This window comes from Macaca fascicularis, chromosome 7 (assembly GCF_037993035.2).
Source record: "Macaca fascicularis isolate 582-1 chromosome 7, T2T-MFA8v1.1".
NCBI classification, from domain to species: domain Eukaryota; kingdom Metazoa; phylum Chordata; class Mammalia; order Primates; family Cercopithecidae; genus Macaca; species Macaca fascicularis.
This window is the reverse complement of record NC_088381.1, coordinates 171,282,501-171,301,155: the sequence shown is the minus strand read 5'-3', so window position 1 is coordinate 171,301,155 and position 18,655 is coordinate 171,282,501. Positions and strand designations below refer to the sequence as shown.

Here is an 18,655-nt window from a genome sequence, read left to right as displayed (position 1 = left end):
AAAAGAAGGAACAAATAAAAATAAAAAAGAATACTTTGGGAACAACAGCTTGGTGACACCTCGCACAGCTGCGAGTGCGGACAGACCTCTCCCCCTTAACTTGACCAAGCGCCTCCTCAGCCCTTTCTCCCCTCCCAGGCCCTCCCTGTTCCTGGAAGCAGCCCCACCGCAGCCTGGCTCCCTCGGGCTGCTCTTTCCTTCAGCCACCGAGAGCTCGCCCCGTCTCACTGTACAGTGGGGCCCTTGCTGCCGCCCTCATCTCTCCCCTAGGGAGCCCAGCGCCCCTGAAGGGCAGAGGGGTCTTTCCAAGCCGTAAATCCCATGAGTTGAAAATCACGTCTCCAGCCCCTTCCAACCCCCCTCCATAGCTGGAAGGAGCCCGCTTACCAGCCCCCTCCTTCCTCCTGCGGGGTCTCCCGTCCACGATCCCTTTTCCCCAGCCCTGCCGTCTTTCTTTGCCTAAAACCTGGAATTCCTCCCCGTTCCCGCCCGCCGGCCTCCGCAAGCTCCTCCCTCCCCTGCAGCGCCCAGCCCGGGTCTGCTCCAGGCGCCTCCTCAAGACCGGGCCTCCAGCTACTGACCCTTCGAGCCGCCCCTTCACCCGCAGGCACCCCGGGCCCGTCCCCCGCGCCTGCACCCAAGCTGCTTGTTTGCTTGCTCCTGGCTCCTGCAGGGAGCGTCAGTCCCGGAGCCGGCTCTGGCCGGCTGCTTCCCACCGCTGGAGGCCAGGGGCGCCCGGTGATCCGCTGGGGCTGCGTCCTCCCGGCTCAACCCCTGCTCACAGGAACCTGGGCGGCCCGGGGTCCGTCCTTGCACAAAGGCAGCAGGCGCTGGCCCAGGCCCCGCTCCGGCCGCCCTGTCCCCGCGTTGGGGGACTCGCTCCTCGCCGCCGGACAGATCCTCCTCTCCGGAGGATTTTCCTGGAGAAGTTACTGGTGCAGATCCAAGCGCTGGCGGGACAGTGACCCGGCGGGCCCCCGCCCCGAAAAGCAGGAACAGCAGGAACCTCCAGGGCGCCGCCCGCACCCTCTTCCTCCTCGCCCGGGGCCTCACGCCCTGAACCCGCTCCTCTGCCAGGGGTGGGCGCAGCCCGGGGCGCCCACCTGGCCCCAGGTCTCGCCGCGCTCCGACGACTCGGCCCGCCCTGGCCGCCGCGAGGCTGAGGGTCGCTTTGGGACCTAAGCCCGCCCCCGTGGGAGAATGTGTGCCAGGGCCCGCTGACAGCTTCCCCTGGGGCTCAGGCCCCGTCTCTCCCCACGCTCGCCCAGGGTCGGGGGCCCATGCAGGGGAGGGTCGCACTGCCCCCACTTCCTCCGACCCTGTGCTCCAAGGAGAGGAGCAGGAACTCGCCCGCCCAAGGCCCACGCTCCCCACGTGGCTCAGCAAGGCCAGGACCTCGCAGCCACAGGGACCGGCTGGTCCAGGAGCTGGGTAGAGGGTCTCCGCGCCAAACCGCACTGGCCCTGACCCTCCTCTCCCTCCTTTTCTCTCACTGTACCGTGGCCTCATGCCATCCGCTTTGGCCCCAAGAATGGAACTCACGGGAAAGGGCCTCCCCTTCCCACCCTAGCTCCCTGCTGTCCCAGGCCCTTCCGAAGCCCACACCCTTCTTCAGGCCCACAGGGCTTCCCTCGGGGCCCTCCCCAGCCTCTGTGCAACCTTTATCAAGGTGCCCTTCTTTCCTTCCAGGGACTCTGCTCCTTCCCAGATTCCGGGCCAGGGTGGCAGCAGAGAGGCCCACCCTTCCCTGGCAGCTGCGGCCGTCTCTGAACACAAACCAGAACTCCTGTGTCCACAGCCGTAGCTTCCAGGTCAATGCCAGAATCATGAGAGTCAGGTCCCACTGTGTCCCTTGCATGGGGTTGAAATGGCTGCCCCGTGTCCACCCCACCCTCTTCCTCAGTAAAGGACGGTGAAGGAAACTCCAAAGGGTCATGGTCCCCTTTTTACAGATGAGGAAACTGAGGCACGGAAGGGCGAAGTGACTGGCCATGCCCTACAGGCAGACACTTCCAAAGCTCCTGCTCACAGTGAGGGCTGGCGGGCCCTCTCCTGCCTGGACCACAGGAGCTGCTCTGGGGGCCAGGACAGGCTGAGGATTGACACACAGCCTGGATCACAGGAGCTGCTCTGGGGGCCGGGACAGGCTGGGGAATGACACACAGCCTGGACCACAGGAGCTGCTCTGGGGGCCGGGACAGGCTGGGGAATGACACACAGCCTGGACCACAGGAGCTGCTCTGGGGGCCGGGACAGGCTGGGGATTGACACACAGCCTAGGTAGACAGGGTTTGCCCAGACCCCAAGAGGCTCGCGAAGCTGCTAAGGCCGCCCATCATTGTTCAGCTCCCAAAATAAACCACTCCACAGTCACTTCTGAATTCTGTTTTATATCAAGCTATAAAAACCTGGACCCTGTTTAACATACATACAAAAGCAGTACTATAAAAAATAATTATTATATTAACAATATCAAACACACGAACTCCTACAAATGTACAAAGACCTTGGGCATCATCTATACGGGCCAGTTTCTGGCCACAGCTTTGTAAGCCAGTACCTGGGGAAAGGGGACGGAGCCAAGAGAGCCCGCCGGAAACCCAGCCTCAGCCCTGCAGAGGCATCAGCAGGGCTGAGTCAAGCCTGAGTCTGAAGGGCCCCCTGTCGGGCTGAGAAGGAACTTTCAGGCCCAGGGAGGAGCAGGGCCTTAGGGGTAGCACAGGCCGAGCAGGAAAACGAGCTCACATTTTCCTGGGGTACAGCCAGGTGCTCTGCAGGGCAGGGGATGAACGGAGGCTCCGGTGGGCAGAGGAACAGCCTCCCAAAGATGTCCATGTGACAGTCCCCAGAGCCCGTGACCATGTTAGGTTACGCAGCCAGTGGGAATTAGAGTTGCAGATGGAACTAAGGTGGCTAATCAGCTAACCTTAAAATAGAAAGATGACCTGGGTTCTCTGGGTAGGCGCAACGCGATTACAAGCGTCCTTAAAAGCGGCAGAGCAGGCCGGGTGCAGTGGCTCCTGCCTATGATCCCAGCACTTTAGGAGGTTAAGGCTACAGGATGGCTTGAGCCCAGGAGTTCCAGACAATCCTAGGCAACGGAATAAGATCCTGTATCCACAGAAAGTATGTAGCTGGGCGTGGGGGATTGTCTCAGGGGATTGAGACAAGAGGATCACTTGAACTCAGAGGTCCAGGCTACAGTGAGCCTTGATGCCATGACCAGGCCACTGCACTCCAGCCTGGGCAACACAGCAAGACCCTGTCTCAAAAAAAAAAAAAAAAGTGGTAGAGGGAGGCAGGAGAGGGGAGGCCTCAATGAGGTGATGGGAAAAAGATTCAACTACCCACAGCTGGCTCTGAAGATGAAGGAGCCTGAAGTCAAGAAGTATGGATAGCCTCGAAAAATGAAAAGGCCAGAAATCAATTCTCCCCTAGAGCCTCCAGGAGCGCAGGCCTGCCGACACCCAGATTTTAGACCCGGGTCAGCCTTCTGACCCGCAGAACTGGAAGACCAAGTTTTGATCCACAAAGTTTGTGGAAACCTGTCACGGCAATAGGAAATAAATACAGAGGCCAAAGGGTCAGAGGTGAGAGGTCAAGCTTGCCCTGCCCCTGCCCAGACCTCAGCCAGACTTCTGGGTAGCAGGGCCGACAGAGACACCCCCAGGGCCTGTCCTTGCCTCTGGGAAGCGGGAGCCTGAGATGACCCAGGAGGTCCTGGGCCCTTCTGTAGTGGACACCAAGGTCTTGGGGGACCACCCTCTGGTTGAGGCCTTGGGGGATGAAGAGGGAGGGCTCAGGGCCCCATTGCAGGGTCAGCCAGTAGGGGCCATGGGGCCATCTGGACATGACATCTAATGCTGGCAGTGGCCACAACACAGGACCCCACAGGCCCCTGCCAGATAAGAGTTCATCTTTTCCTTTGTTCTCTTCCAGTTCTGTCTTCCATTCCAGCCTTGCTGAACCCAGCTCACGGCGGCCTGGGCTGCAGAGGGCAGACGGGTGAGGCTCGGCCCCTGTCTCCAGGGAGCCGGAGAGGGCCCTCGTCCCCACCCGCCAGGAGGACAGTCATGAGGCTGATGGTGGAGGGGCCCTGGACAGAGGTGGCCGGGGATTCCTGAGCCTGGCACACTCTCCCTCCTGGTTCTTTGCTTGCGTGTACACGATCAGCTATTGTTTACAAAGAGTCCTTGGTGTTACCTGGTTGGCTGCCCGTAATGGGAGCTCCTGCCCCCATCGGACATGTAAACAAACCAAGGTCTGTCCAGTTCCAGCTGACAGGGTCTGCACCTCCGCCAGGGCTAGGCAGAAGCAGCATCAGAGCACAGGAGACCCGGGAGGAGCCGAGAGCCAGTGCTGCTCTTAACAGCTCCCAGTGGGGTGTGCTGGGCACTCACAAGCAGGTCAGGCCACAGAAAAAGCTAACCAACCTTTATAAGGGAAAATAGGGACCTGGAGGGCTCCTGCGCCCCTGTGCTGACATCCAAGATGCTCCGGATGCTCTTGGCCTCACTGTTGGATAGGTTCCCCTTGATGGCCAGGATGGCGCTCAGGTGGCCTTTGCTGGCAAAGAGAGCATCCCGTCAGCCCAGCCTGTCACCCACAGCCCTGTTCACCAGCTCCCTGCACTCCTGGCCAGTGCCACAGGGCCCCGCAGCCAACGCCTAGCCCACGAGGGGGCCGCACTTCACTCTGCCTCGCCCATGCACTCCACCTGATGGTTCCAAGAGCAGCCATGCCCCAGCCTGTGTCAGGCCTCTGCACGGGCTGCTCCCCCTGCAATGCTCTTCCCAGGCCCTGAGACGACCACCTCTTCCCACCCCTTAGGTCTCCGCTAAGATGTCCACCCCCAAGAGGGTTTCGTCTCTCTAAAGTCAGCACCTCCTATTATTCAGAACCTTGGTTAAACCCTATTTACAACTTGTAATTGTCTTTTCTTTGCCTGATTATGTCATTATTATTGCTGGCCTTCGACAGAATGTGAGCTACTTAAGGAAGGATTGAGACCTGGCTTCTCTTGTTACTTCATTGCATCCTGGTAACTAGAACAGAGGCTGACACCTAGCTGACTTCTCTATAATTGTTGGTGGCATAGGTAGATGGATGGTGGGTGGATGAGCAGATGGATGAGAGCTAGATGGGTGGAGGGATGGGCACATGGAGTAGATGCATGGGTGGATGGGTGGGTGGGTGGGTGGTTGAGTGGATGGATAGCTAAATGCGTGGAGGGATGGATGGATGAGTAGATGGGTGGATGGGTGCTTATATGGGTAGGTGGATGAATAGATGGATGGATACATGGGTGGGTGGGTGGGTGGGTGGATGGGTAGACAGGTGATGGATGGGTGAGAAGATAGACAGATACCCAGATGGGTGAAGGAACGGGTGGGTGAGTTAAATGGGTGCTTGTATGGTGGGTGAATGAATGGATGGGTGGAATGGATCAGACAGGGGCTGGACGTGGCTAAGCTGGGGTCAACCCCGTCAAAAGCCACTCAAACTTACCTAACATGTCAGAGGACCCAGCCAGAAAGAAACAATGTCCCTGGCCCACCAGAGCCTCAGGCAGCCAGGGGCTAAGCCTCCACTCCCCAATATGAGCCCTGGTCCCAGCGCATGGGCCCAGGCCCCAGAGGCCACCCAGACTGGGTGAACCTGGCCTCTCTGGTCTCAGTCTCCTCTGAGAGGCAGCGTCAGGCAAAGCTAATAGTGTGGGCCATGGCTGCATGGCCAGACACTAACTAGCCATGTCACCTTGGAGGCATCCTGGGAGCTCTCCGGGCCTCCTCTGTGAAATGGCAACAGAAAAAGGATTGGCCTCGTAGTGCTGTGGTGAAGGCCACAAGAGTGAGGCCCTGGTGAGGTTCACACAGTGACTGGCACGTGGGCAGCTGCCAGGATCTGGGTTTCCAAAGCCAGCCCTGTGAGGCCCTGGCCGCAGTGATGTGACAGGGGTCCTGAGGTGCCCCATGCTCTCACCTGAAGTCAGGGTAGCAGGTGGCGTAAGTGGCCACCTCAATCTTGATGGCACTGGGGTCCTGCAGGCGAATGATCTCTGCCAGCGTGGGGAGAGCAGGCTGCAGCCAGGTCGCCGGGGAGCCCTGCAGGAGTAGGTGTGGTTGGAGGGACCCAGGGCTCCAGAGGCTCGGGTCAGCAACTCCTTGGGCTTGGAGAGGCACCAATGGCCTATCTCCGACCCTGAAAGGGCTAGGGGAGAAGAGGCAGCCATTTCAGAGGAGCTTGGGAGAGGTGGGCAGGGGCTTACGTGCTGGGTGCAGAAGTGCTGGATGGTGTCAGCATTGGCCAGGATGTGCCCAGCCAGCTGCTGCTGCTGCTCAGCGGTCTTGAGGACGAGGCGCCGCTTGCTGAGCTGGATGATGTACTCCTTCACCAGGTGCAGGTGCACGGCCTCCATGAGCTCCTGGGAGGGCAAGCAGCCAGAGGCGTGTGAGCTGTCTGCTGATGGGGAGCTCACCACCTCCCTTGAAGCCTTGTAGCCAGGACTCCAGGGAGAGGCAGATGCCAGAGCAAAAGACTGCACACGTGCTCATGCATCCACATGTGTGTGTTCACATGTGTGTGTTCACATGTGTGTGTTCACATGTGTGTGTTCACATGTGTGTTCGCATGCTCGTGCATTCAAATGTGAGTGTTCACATGTGCCCGTGTGTTCAATATGTGTTCACATGCTCTTGTGTTCACATGTGTGTGTTCGCATGTGCGTGTTCACGTGCGTGTGTGTTCACATGTGCGTGTGTGTTCACATGCTCGTGCATTCACGTGTGTGTTCATATGCTTGTGCATTCACATGTGCGTGTTCAAACACACGTGTTCACGTGTGTGAGCACATGTGAGTGAGTGTACACAGACATGCTAGTGTGCGTGTTTGGCCTGCCCCCATTCCCTGAGGCCCAGCCACCAGCCCAGAGCCGCCTCACCTCCCGGAAACAGTCCTGCAGTTCTGAGAACTCAGGCAGCCTGACGTCCACGGTGGTGATGATTTTTTCCAGTGTCTCCATGGGGGCCGCCCAGCGGGTGTGCGTGAACCTCTTGAACAGCGGCTGAGACAGGAGGGGCAGGATGTCTGGTCACGCCCTGGAGAGGAAGGGCTGCCAGCCGCAGACACGCAGACACAGACACACACCAACACCTGTGCCTGGCGGAGCAGGGGGGGTGCTCAAGGACTCCCAGGGAACCCGGGCCAACCTCACATCCCTGCTCACAGACAGGAAGTGGGAGCCGGCTCTGTGCACCCTTCTCCAAGGTCACCCAGCTGCGGCTCAGGAGTCAGGAGAGCCTATCTGCCGGCCCGGAGGCCAAGTCCACTGCCTCTTAAATAAATAAATTCCTTCATAAACAAGACCTTGTGCTTGGCTGGGCCTGGGAGATCAGTGCCAAGGGATCTGGGGTCACTGCTCGGGCTTCCACCACACTCAGGCCACTCATGGCCACTAGCCCCTAACACCAGGCAGAGAACCTCTCCCCTTCCTTTCAAGAGACCCCCACTTTACACCCTGCTAAAGAATATGCTTGTTTTCACAGCATTTTCTGTGGATTTCTTGGCCCACAACAGATGTGACCCTGGCTGCCGATGACCCTGAGCCTCAGTCGCTGGGAGTCAGGAGCGGGGAAGGGGTAGACAGGAGGGGCTGCGGGGATTGGAGGAAAAATGTCTGCAGGCTTGGGACTGGGCTGGGTCTGAATTGGGGAAGGGCAGTGAAACTTTTCCAGGCCCTCCCAGCCCCAGGTGGCCCCTCTCAGGCCAAGCCCCAGGGCATGATGGGCTGAGTTCAGAGCCTGCCAGGGTCCCCAACCGGGCATTACCGCTGCACCAGAGCTGGCTCGCAGTGCCGTTCACAGGCCTGGAGCGCGTCATATCCACATCTTTGCCTCTGCCACTCCTCCCCAGGGGCACTTCCCAGTCCCTCCCTGGGCCCCCCAACACTGGGTTCCTGAGGGCAAGAGGTTCCCACTACCTTCAGGTCCTCACGCAGGTTCTGGAGCAGGGTGTCAAAGCCGTGGCTCTTGAGCTCACCCAGGGGGCCCAGCAGGAGGCTCAGGGTGTCTTGGGGTACCTGCCACTTCTGCTCCATGGACATCCTGGAAGGTGGAGGCAGAGAGGTCACCCCAGCCCTGCTCAGCCTATAGCTCCGTACCCAGGGAGCCAGGCAGCCCCCTCTCTTCACTCTAGAACCCTCAATGGCTCCCCATTCTCTGTGGGATCAAGTCCTCCCATCCATGTTCTCCACACCCTCAGGACACTCCTCCACCACATCCCCTTGTAACCGAGGGCAAGTTAGTCTCCTCCAGTGATTTGCCCATCTGCCCAATAGACAGATCACTACACCTACTTCACAGGGTTGCTTTAAGGATAAAATAATGGCTGAAACATCTGCCCGTGTGCTTGCCCCAGCCAGCACCTGGGAAATGTTTGCTGCTGGTGCTGCAGGCCCTGGCGTCCTCACACATGTTGCTGGTTTGAATTCCACTTCTTGACCTCAGCAGCTCCTCCTCCCTCCACCTCCCAGCTCCCCTCTCCTGCCTGCCGAGTGACTCCCACTCCTGCAAGCCCCTCCCAACACTCTCACCGGAAGGACAGGCAGTTGTTGATATTGGCAATGACATTGGCCCTGTAATTCCTCAGCTGCTTGCCTCTCTCCAGAAATTCACTAAAGGCGCGCTGGTAGCTGGTGAAACCAGAAGGGGCACATTCAGGACCAGCCCAAACGCTGGGACAGCAGCAGCAGCCTCCCTGCCCTCCAGGCCAGCTCCTGGGGTTCACTTTTCTGTCTGGCTGCCCATAGCCCAGGGAGGGGCCACTAGTCCCTGGGCATCATGGAACTGGCTTCACAAGCTAAGGCCAGGGCTCCTGAAGAGGGTACCAGCCCATCTCTGCTGCCCCCAGCCCTTCTCCCAGGCCCTCTCTAGAACTGGCAGACCAGGTACGAGTGAGGGTGTGGTTGGCTGGAGAAGCACTCAGAGGTTGAGAGGGAGAGAGCAGGTAAAATTCGAGCGGTGGAGACTGGGACTGTTGTGTGAAGGGGTGGCGGGGTCTCAGTCCCTCTCGAGGCATCTTCTTGGAAGCTAGAGGCTGCTCTGCTGAGAGCTTTGCTGATGGGGTGGGCGCAGGAGGTTCCCACACTGAATCCTGGTGGAGGTCAGACCACCTGAGGATCTCAGTGCCCTGGCTGAGTGGGAAACAACTCCTGGCTCAGAATGACAGGGATCGGGGTGGAGGGCGGGGAGCCAGCTCAGCTCCCCACCTGAGGCACTAGGGAGGGGCCATGGCTCTGAGAGAGGTGGCTACAGGGACCCCATCCTGGGCACACACCCACCTCCTCAGGAATGCAGGCAGCTCCACCAGCAGCACCTGCTTTATCTGTGAGCCCAAGTCCAGCGTGATGCTCTCGGCCTTGGCCTGGGCCTGGGAGATGATCTGCGGGGTGGTGTTGGGTGAGCTGAGCAGGGGCTTGCCTGGACAAGGGGGCAGGGGATAGGGAGGAAACAGGCTGGAACAGAGGGGGTGCCCCGAGGTGGGCATGGGTATGCACACAGGACGGAATGTGCATGGCGCTTCCCGTGCACGTGCACGGGCGGTACATGTGCCCTGGGGCAGATCGCAGTACCTGGATGATGTCGATGGCCAGCTCGCTGTGGCAGTGGCCGTCCAGCCTCTGGGGAGGCACATCCTCAGCCCAGTGCTGTGCCTCTAGGTCCAGAGCTCGGTCCATCAGCTCCCTCACATTGGCCTGGGGGAGGAGGGCAGGTCACTGGGGCACTATCCATCACCTCGCTCACCTGGAAGACCCGTCAAGCTCCCTGCCCACGTCCTGCCTGTCTCTGAGCCTCTCCTGTGCCACCTCCCTGCCTCTCCCTGGCCCAGGTGGAGACTCACCGCCTCGTTGGACAGGAATGTGGCCTCCAGCAGCCGGATCTGTCTGGGGGGCAGGAGGCTCCCGAGCCCCACACCCTGCAGCTCACCCGCCAGCTTGGGGCTATTGATGATGTCACTGCAGGCAGGGGAGGCTGACATGAGGACAGGTATACCCAATCAGCACCACCCCTCAAGCTAGAGCCCAGGCCCTCAGCCTCGGTCTCTGGCAGGCCCAGACTGCCCAGCACACCCTCCCGCACGCCCACCCCTGTTCCCATTTCAGATGATGGGTCCTCCATCTACTTAGTTTGGTTTGGAACAGAAACCCTGAAGTCATCGTGCCTCCTCTGACCCTCTCACCCATCCCCATTAGGTCCTGCTCCAAAAGAGCCCCCAAAATCGTCAGCCTCACGCCACTCTGGCGCCCTGGCTGACTCCCACCAGCTTCCCGCTGGCTCACTGCAACAGCCTCCTCCCAGCCTCTCTGCTCCTTCCCTCACCTCCAACAATTCCTGCTCCACCCAGCAGACAGAGCCTCCTTTAAGATCTGATCTTCCTGCTCCAAGGCTACCTGTCACCCAGATAAAACCCTGCTCCTAGTCACAGCAGCCCTGGAATCCAGCCAACTCCCAGCCCACTGCGCTCCAGCCCTGCAGGTCTTGGGCATCTCGACAGCCCCGGCCACCTCCCAATCCCAGGAGTAGGCCAGAATGGGCAGGAAGGGCTGCCCCAAACTGCTCCCCAGATGCATCTCGGCTCATTCTCCTGGCGCCTCTGCAGCTCCCCAGAGCTCCCAGGGGACTGCCCAGCCCTGGCACTTCCTAAGAGCTCCCAGGGGACTGCCCAGCCCCAGCACTTCCTAAGAGCTCCCAGGGCACTGCCCAGCCCCGGCACTTCCTAAGGGGCCTTTGTCTGCCTAGAGGCTTACAAATGACCTCTCTGCCCCTCACCCAATCCAGATGCAGCTGTGTCCCTCCATTCCCCACATTTCTGGCACACAGGCTTCAACGATGCCCCCCTGGATACCCTCTCACCAGGGCTCCATGCCCAGCTTGGCTTTAGTTGCCTGTTGCTAACCCCAGGCCAGCAGACCCCGAGGTCACTGGGACAGGAAGACTGGCAGGCATGGGTGCAGGTGCCTGGCATTTCCTGGTGAGCCAGGACGAGCAAGCGGGAACTGGCTCTGGGCTGGGCTATCTCTCCCACGGCCCCTGCCCTGTGCCAGTTCCCCTATGCCCTGCTGACCCCTCTCCCACCCTCCCCACTGGACCCTTTCTCTATCCTTGTGCCGAGGCTGACGCTTCAACAGTGACTGAGCCCATAGGACCCCCAAAGGCCCCCGAGATGGCAGATGCTGCCCACACTGTCTACACCTCTGAGCTTCCTTCCTAAAGTTTCACACTAGCATCTGGGGCCAGCAGTGGCCAAGCCCCACAATAACAGCCCCTGGACTCCCCTGCCCTGGGCCTTTCCACATTGCAGTAAGCCTCTCCCTATGCAGACCATGTCTCCCTATGCAGACCATGTGAATGATGGGCATGCCCAGGGATCCATGGAGTCAGGGGATGCCTGAGGCTGTGCTCAGCAGGGGTACCAGCTGCACAGCCAGCCTCCCACCTGAGGGGCTCCAGCTCTGCCGTGGGCTCAGAGGGTAACCCTACACAATGGGGGTCTAACAAGACACATGGCCCTTGAACTCTGCTGCCTGGGGGTGCCCGCATAGCCTGCCCAATAAATCCAAACATTCTGACAAGCTCTGCTCAGCTCCAGAGTGCCCTGGAAGAGGACATGCTCAGGAGCACCGACCCTCCTCTTACCTTCTTCCCCGTGTGCCCTATCACCCCTCCTCCTGCCTCCTGACCTGATTCCCCGGCTCAGAGGACCGCTGGCTTTCACCTCCTCCAGGCTGGCTTCCCTGACTTCTCCAGGCCTGCTTTGGGCCCATGCTCTGCACGGGGCCTGGCCTCTGCTGCCACAGCCCTTCCGGCTCTGGATGGTTATTGATTGCTTTGCCCCCTCCTCAGACTGGGCGCTCGTGAATGAATGAAATCCCTACCATTTTCTGTGCCTCAGTTTCCCCAACAGCAGAATGTGACTGAGGCCCAGGAAATTAAGGATTTTGCCAAAGCTGACCCAGCCCCAGCCTTATCCCTGTGTCCAGGCCCAGTCTCTGCCTGTCCAGGCTCTGCCCCAGGGAGTCCAAATCCCACCCCTGCATTCTCCGACTCAAAACTCTGTCAGCACCAGCCTCACTAAGAGCTGCCAGCGGCACCTCGACATCCCTCCTACAGAGGACACCCTCCCTGCTGGTCCGGGCCCAGCCCCGAGCCCGCTCACTTGGGGTAGAGGTTCTGCACCCAGACCAGCAACATGTAGGTGTCGCGCTCGCACAGCTCGAACTGCGCCACGGCGGCCAGGTGGGCCGCGAAGTGCTGGTGGTAGCTCTCGGCGTAGGCCGCCACGACGCCGAACTCGGCCGGGAACAGCGGCTTCAGTCGCTCCACCACGGCCTCCAGGTCCTCTTTCATGGTGCGGCCCAAGTGCAAAAAGACGTTCTCGGGGACCTCGGGGCCCGCGGTCGGCCGCTGGCCCATGCGCTCCTCGGCCGCCTCTGCCACACCTCGACGCCACAGCTGCAGCCAGCGCCGCGGGCGCGTGACCGCCAGTCCCGAGGTCCCCGGCCCTGCCGCCGCTGCCGCCGCCGCCGCCGCCGCCGCCTGGCGGTCCTCGCTCTCCTGCTCCGACACCACGGCCAGCGCCTGGCGCAGCCGCTCTGGCGCCACCTCCAGCGGCCGCCGCAGCACGCCTAGCACCTGGTCGCGCAGCAGATCGTACAGCGCCTCCACCTTGCTCTGGCGCCGCACCAGCTCCTCCTCGCTCGCACCGCCCGCCGCCGCCGCCGCCGCCAGCTCCCGCTCCAGCGCCAGCAGCGGCAGAGCCGCCTCCAGCTGCCCGCGCTCCAGCGCCGCCTTCAGCTCCTCCACTGCGCCGGGAAAGTCGCGTCAGCCCCGGCCCCAGCCCGCCGGTCACCGGGGGGGGCGGCCAGCGCCCGGCAGGGCCGTCGTCCCCTAGACGCGCACAGGGCCGGCGGCCAACACCCTAAAGGGTGATGTCGGTGTCCCGGACTGGGCTGAAAGCCTGGTCTCCCCCCTCCCAGCCCCGCAGATTGGGGCACAGGTGAAAGCAGAGAAACAGATGCGCCTTCCAACCCCATTTGCCGGCCCACTGTGCAAGTGGCTCACTCACGCGGATGAGCGCCAACCCCGTCCAGGCCCCAGACTAGCTCTAGCCCAGGGTCCCAGCGCACCTGTTGGGGGCGGGCCATCCAGCCCCTGCCTGGACCTGGCTGTGCCCTCGGGCTCCGCTGAGCTGAGCTGACCCTTCTTCTTCTTCCCTTTGGTGAAGACGCAGAACACATTGGCCAGGCCTTTGGACTTCTTCTGCTTCTCCTTCTTCTTCTTCACTGTCTTTTCCTCCTCCCTGTATAGGGCTGTCCCAGCCTCCAGGGGCGGCACCAGGTCCTCAGAGGAGGCCACTGACATGGAGGTGTCTGACTCTGCCTCTGATGTGGACGGCAACTTTTGGGGGCTTCTGGGGAAGTCGAGGGTGCCCTGCACAGGCTGATGTCCCGAGAGGCCTTGGAAGAAGGTCATCATCTTCAGCATCACCCTGGCTCAGGCCTGCAGGCTCCTGTGGGGTGGGGGTGAAGGCATCAGTGGTCACCATGGACCGGCCCTGGCTCCCAGGCCGGAGCACACAGCTGTGCTGGCTGCATTGAGTGCACTCAGTCTGTTTCACCCATTAGACCACCAGGGCTCTGCTCATCTCCTGGCCCAGATGAGCACCAACAACCATACTCCCTCCTTGGCCATGAGCATCTCACCTCACACAGCTTCCCTTCCAATACTTCACAGTCCCAGAAGCAGGGAAGAGGCCGGGGACGCCAAGCCTGCCACACAGAGGGGGGCCTTCACTTTATTTGGGCAAATCCTTCCCTGACAGCCCACTCTCTAGGCAGGAAGCAGGGAGTGAACACCTCCCTGGATCCCACGGGACCCTAGGGAAGAGGCGGGGAATGTGCTCTGTCCCTTTGGACAGAGCGGAACAGAGGTCCAGAAAGGTCAGGGACATGCCGGGGTCTAGAACACCAGAAGTTGGCCTGAGACCTGCCTCCCCCTGCCCAGACCCAGCCCCTCTGCCATCTTGCCCAGTTCTGATCCAGCGGTGGGGTCACAGAAACACAGCTGCTCCAGCTGGGCCACGAAGCGGGCAGAGCCTGACTAGGGTCTACAGAAGCCACAGTGGGTGGGACCTCAGAGAGCCTTTCACACATCACTGGGGGCAAGGGGCTCAGCAAGTCACAGGGCTGCCTGAAGTCACACAGCAACTAGGGTCCAGAACCCAGGCTTCCTGGCTCCCACCCCCTCTGCCCGCTCCCATATGGGATGATAGCATCATCACAAAAGCTTCCAGTCTCTGCAGCCTTCCTGGGTGCCCATCCCATCTCTTCCTTTCTCTCATCTGGAAGGGTGTTATTTTGGCTTAAACTGTCCCTATGGCGAACAGCTTGGGTTTGGAACTCAGGTCATCTGGTCCCAGAGCCCAGCTCTCCCCCTGCCTCCACATCCCCAGCTGTCCTGCAAGCTACATCCAGAGAGGCAAGACCTGAGCCTCCCCCAAGTCCCCTCCCAGCACCTGACCATTGTCAAAGCAAGACCAAGTCCACTGGAAAAGACCATGACTGACCGGAAAGGGGGAAGCAGGCAGGGGCTGGGCCTCCCCGAGAACTGGGGTGACCTGTAACCATGACGCCACCTGTCTGACCCACCCCAAAATGAAATGCATGCAGCCTTGTCTCATGTATCACGGTAACTTCAAGTGACCCCTGAAACAGCCCGGCAAGGCAGGCAGGATGACCCACCATCCAGAAGGAGAAACTGAGGCTGAGTAGGAGGTGTTTGCCCCAACCACAGCAGCCATGGGGGCTCAGATTGGGTCCATCAGACTCTTCCCATGGCCCTGCTGCCTCCACCAGCCCCACTACCCTGTCCCCATCCTGGAGGGGCTTGGCCAGAGCCGCCTGAGGGACAGGAAGCCCGGGCTCCTCCCACCCCCAGCTCCTGCCATGCTCACCCAATGCCCTGGGCAAAGTCCCACACTCCTGGATGGCACTGGCCTCCCTGATGCCATTTGGGTTGCGCATTCCACTCCAGGACCAAGAGGGGCATGCTCCAGGGAGCCTCAGGGGCAAGGCCATGGGGCACCTCTGCTCCCCACCCAGTGCCCCAACCTCGCTTCCCAGCCCCTCTCAGGTGCATGCCAAGCACCTGCAGGAGCTGGTCTGTCTGGCAGGGCCGCTCAGCCCCACCCTGGGTGCCCAGGCCCCACCTCTGCCATTCGCCTGGAGTGGGGGAGGGTGGCCCTTACCAGCAATGCTCCCTGCCAGCCTCACCTCAGCCTTCCCTGTCCCACCGTACATGTACTAGGCTCTGTCCCACTCCACATGTACTAGACTCTGTCCCACCTCCAGGCGCAGCTCCCGCAGGACACTCATAGCATCGCCACCTTCTCCCCTCTGTGACACAAAACCCAGAGCACCTGAAGGTCCTGCTGCAGCCCTCTGGGCCTCATCCCAGGTCTCCGCTCTCCGAGGCAGCTGGTGCCTTGGAAAGAAACGGTTTCGGTGCAGGCTCAGCACACCTCTCACTAGTGCGTGCACTGCACACCTCCTTCCTTCACAAGCCTCAGTTTCCCCGTCTTTGAAATGGGGATGAGGACCCCCACCTCACAGTGCTGCTGAGGGGATGTGGCCAAACCGCCCGGCCAAGGGCTGGGCGCCTATCTGGGCCTCAGTGGGGGTGAGTCTCCTGTGTCCTGAGTCTGTCCTGCAGGCGGCAGCGAGTGGGTGCAGCCAGGAGGGAAGGGGAGGAGGGGCATTCCTTTAAGCCTTGCCGCTGGTTGGGCCCACTGAGGCAGGAAGGGCCCTGCTCCGAGGCTCGTAGTGTGGTCACAGCCCGTGGCTCAACAGCGCCTCCCAGCCTCCCGCTGCCCTGCCTCTGCTCAGGCCCACTGGTCTGGCTCGCCTTCCCCGCCACACGCCTGATGTCCACGCGCCTCCCGGGAGCTCGCTGGGCCCGGCTCCTTCAGTCCTGGGCAGGATGTGGAAGACGGACCCATCCCCCGATGAGGACACCCGGGCACAGGCGAGGAGGTGACTTGGCCTGTGTCGCCCGGTCGGAGAGTAACGCCGGACCTGGGGCCTTCCTGCTGCTAATGGAGGGGAGATCCCTGTGACTGCCCCAGCCCCGCCCTCCCTGCCTCTGGCAGGACCCGGCCCTCCGCCGCGAGCGCCAGCCCTGGCGCCTGTGCGCCCGGACGCGCGGACGTTGGGCGCCAGGGCCTCAGTTTCCCTGGCAGCGGGGCTGCCCCAGGCCAGGGTCCGTGGGAGCGTCCAGTCCGGTCCTGTCCCCGCCGCCGCGACAGGCTGTTCCCTAGGGGAATCCGGCGGGGCATGGGGTCAGGGCGGGCGAGGAGCCGCGCGGAGCGGCGGGGAATGGACGCGTGGAGGCGGAGGTCACTTACCGTGTCCTGGCCGGGCCGCCGCTGTCCTGGCCCCAGTTCCGCAAGGCCTGAAATAGTCGCAGACTGTGCCCCGCCCCGCCTGCCCCGCCCCCCGCAACCGCGGAAAACCCGCGGGCGGAGGCCAAGGCCCAGTGCGGCCCGGCTGTGTCTCTGCGTCCCGGGGGCCGGGCGCGCCCGGCCTGCCCAGCGGGGGATGCGGGGCGCGGTCACTTCCTCCCAGCAGCCGGGCAGGGGCGGGGGGCTGGCCGCACGTCGCATGGTATGTGGAGTTCGGGAGTCCGAAGGACGGGGCTGTCAGGCGCGGGGCCATTGTCGGACGACGGCTCCTGATAGGCCGCCTGGAAGGGGCGCGCTTGGCCGCGTTCCTGCGTCACAGACTGGCTCCAGCTGCGGGAGCGCCACTCCCACTCCAACTCCCCCAGCCGCCCCTCTAAAGTGTTCCGGTATCACCGCGGCCACAAGGAGACAGGGCACGGGGGCTTCCCGGAGGAGGCCCCCTAAGGGGAAGGGGGCTACACGGCTGGCCAGAGTGCTGGCCGCGCGGCTGTGCACAGGACCTGGAGCCCCTCCCGTCGTCAAGCCTTGCTTGAAATGCGTAAATGCGGAAAGGTGAAGTGGCTGACCCGGGTCGCACCGCTTCAAGTAGCGGAGTGGGGTTCCTAGCCAGGCCTACGGGACTCCCACTGGAGCCTTTCTCCTCTAGGGCTAGGGCTGGACCCACAGGCTGCTGGAACAGGCAGAAGGGGAGGGGTCCAAAGCCCAGACTCCAGGGCCTCGTCTTAATCATCAAGCCGACTTTGCCCACTCCGCGCAGGCCTCCGTTTCCAGGCCTGTTTCCCCATCCAAACTGTCTCTCAGGGTCTGTCTTGGGAGATGTGGAGGTGGGGCATGTGGGGAGGATGGAAGGGGGCTGTGAAGGGAACCCACTGGAGATTAACTTCCTTCCTTATTTCACACGCTAGGAATTTCTGCCCTCTGGAAAGGCCCCCGTCATTTAGGAATTTCCCGCTGGGCACGGGCTTCCCTCCTGCCTCACTGGGGCCTCTGCTCCTCCCCTCTTTTGTTTGGCCTCTTTCCCCGCCCCCTGCTCACTCTGCTATTCCCTCTCCAGCCTAGCAACAGGTCTTCCAGGACCCGGGGGCCAGCGGAGTGGGGGCGGTGTGGGTTCAGGGTGCCCTGGGAACTGAGAACTTCCTCTTCAAGGGTGGTGGCCAAGCGCCAGGTTTGCACTTGGATTGCCATCCATCCTGTCTCTGGGGAACCTGTGGGGGAGCGGATGCAGGAGGCCGCCAGGATGGGGCGTTACGGCTGCCAACCCCACCCCTTCTCTCCTAGGGCTCCAGGGATGACATTTTTCAGATGAGTCCACAGAGCCACAGTGTCCTGGGGCTGGGAGGGTCCTTCCATCGGCACTGCACAGATGGAATTCATCCACACAGGGGCGATGGGGAAACCGCCTGAGGGGCCCTGGCCCGTGGCTGCCTTCATGGCTGGCTGCTGTGGCCTCATTGTGCAATCCCCGCAAGACTCTCCTGCCAGACTCTGTTCCCCCACCCCACCCCACCCCACCTCCCCTCCCAGCCCCAAGCAGATCGGGAAATTGCTTGGAAGTCTGTATCTGCCAGGAGGGCGTTGTCAGGCCTTAGGCCCTACTGTCCCCTTGGAGACAGCCCCTGGTCTGCACAGGCTTTGCAGGGCTGAGGAGGGGCTGCCACCCTTGTCACCCGCTGACGGCAGTGGCCCACCCAGAGCACCGGCCAGGGATTGGGAAATGAGGCTGCTGCCTTGGACTTTTGTCTGCACCAGTCACTCCCCTTCTCTAAGCTCAGGCATGAGGGTCAATGGTCACATGCGTGAAGTTCTCAAGACAAAGAAAGTCTTCTGAAAATGGGGCAGCATGGAGGGCCAAGGGATGACAGCCAATGGGGCCCATGGGGCAGGAGCAGTCCTTACCCTCTTCTCGCAGATGCAGAAAACAGTTCCCAAGAGGCCAGCCTCTTCCAGAGGAGCCAAAGGCCAGCCTAGGGCTCCACCCCAGCAAGAAGCCAGCATCGCATACTGGGTGGGGATGTTTATGACCCGTGGCCAGCGGCTGTCCCATTCCCCAGCTCCCCAGGGCACAGGCCAGGGGCAGCGAGCGGGGGCCTCTGCCTGGCGGGGAGGGCAGCAGACAGGAACAGACTGGCAGTGACCTCC

At 61.6% G+C, this 18,655-nt stretch overlaps 1 protein-coding gene across 10 annotated transcripts; it reads right to left on the bottom strand.

The window, feature by feature from the left end:
• Positions 1-2,370: 2,370 nt before the first annotated feature.
• Positions 2,371-16,486, bottom strand: TNFAIP2 (TNF alpha induced protein 2). Of its 10 annotated transcripts, XM_045397055.3 has the most exons (14): positions 16,460-16,486; positions 15,402-16,368; positions 13,761-13,826; positions 13,185-13,567; positions 12,215-12,860; positions 9,899-10,013; positions 9,630-9,752; positions 9,339-9,439; positions 8,592-8,690; positions 7,980-8,103; positions 6,942-7,064; positions 6,269-6,424; positions 5,983-6,104; positions 2,371-4,566 (listed from the first exon to the last, which is right to left on the bottom strand). In XM_045397055.3, the coding sequence occupies exons 4-14, from the start codon at positions 13,540-13,542 to the stop codon at positions 4,425-4,427; spliced, it is 2,109 nt and encodes a 702-aa protein (XP_045252990.2). In that variant the 5' UTR covers positions 13,543-13,567; positions 13,761-13,826; positions 15,402-16,368; positions 16,460-16,486; the 3' UTR covers positions 2,371-4,424. The 10 variants fall into 10 exon arrangements, 6 of the variants coding, with proteins under 6 accessions (XP_045252990.2, XP_045252989.2, XP_065374610.1 ...); XR_012416171.1 differs by having other exon boundaries at positions 9,339-9,477; positions 13,761-16,368; XR_012416172.1 differs by lacking the exon at positions 15,402-16,368 and having other exon boundaries at positions 9,339-9,477.
• Positions 16,487-18,655: the final 2,169 nt, after the last annotated feature.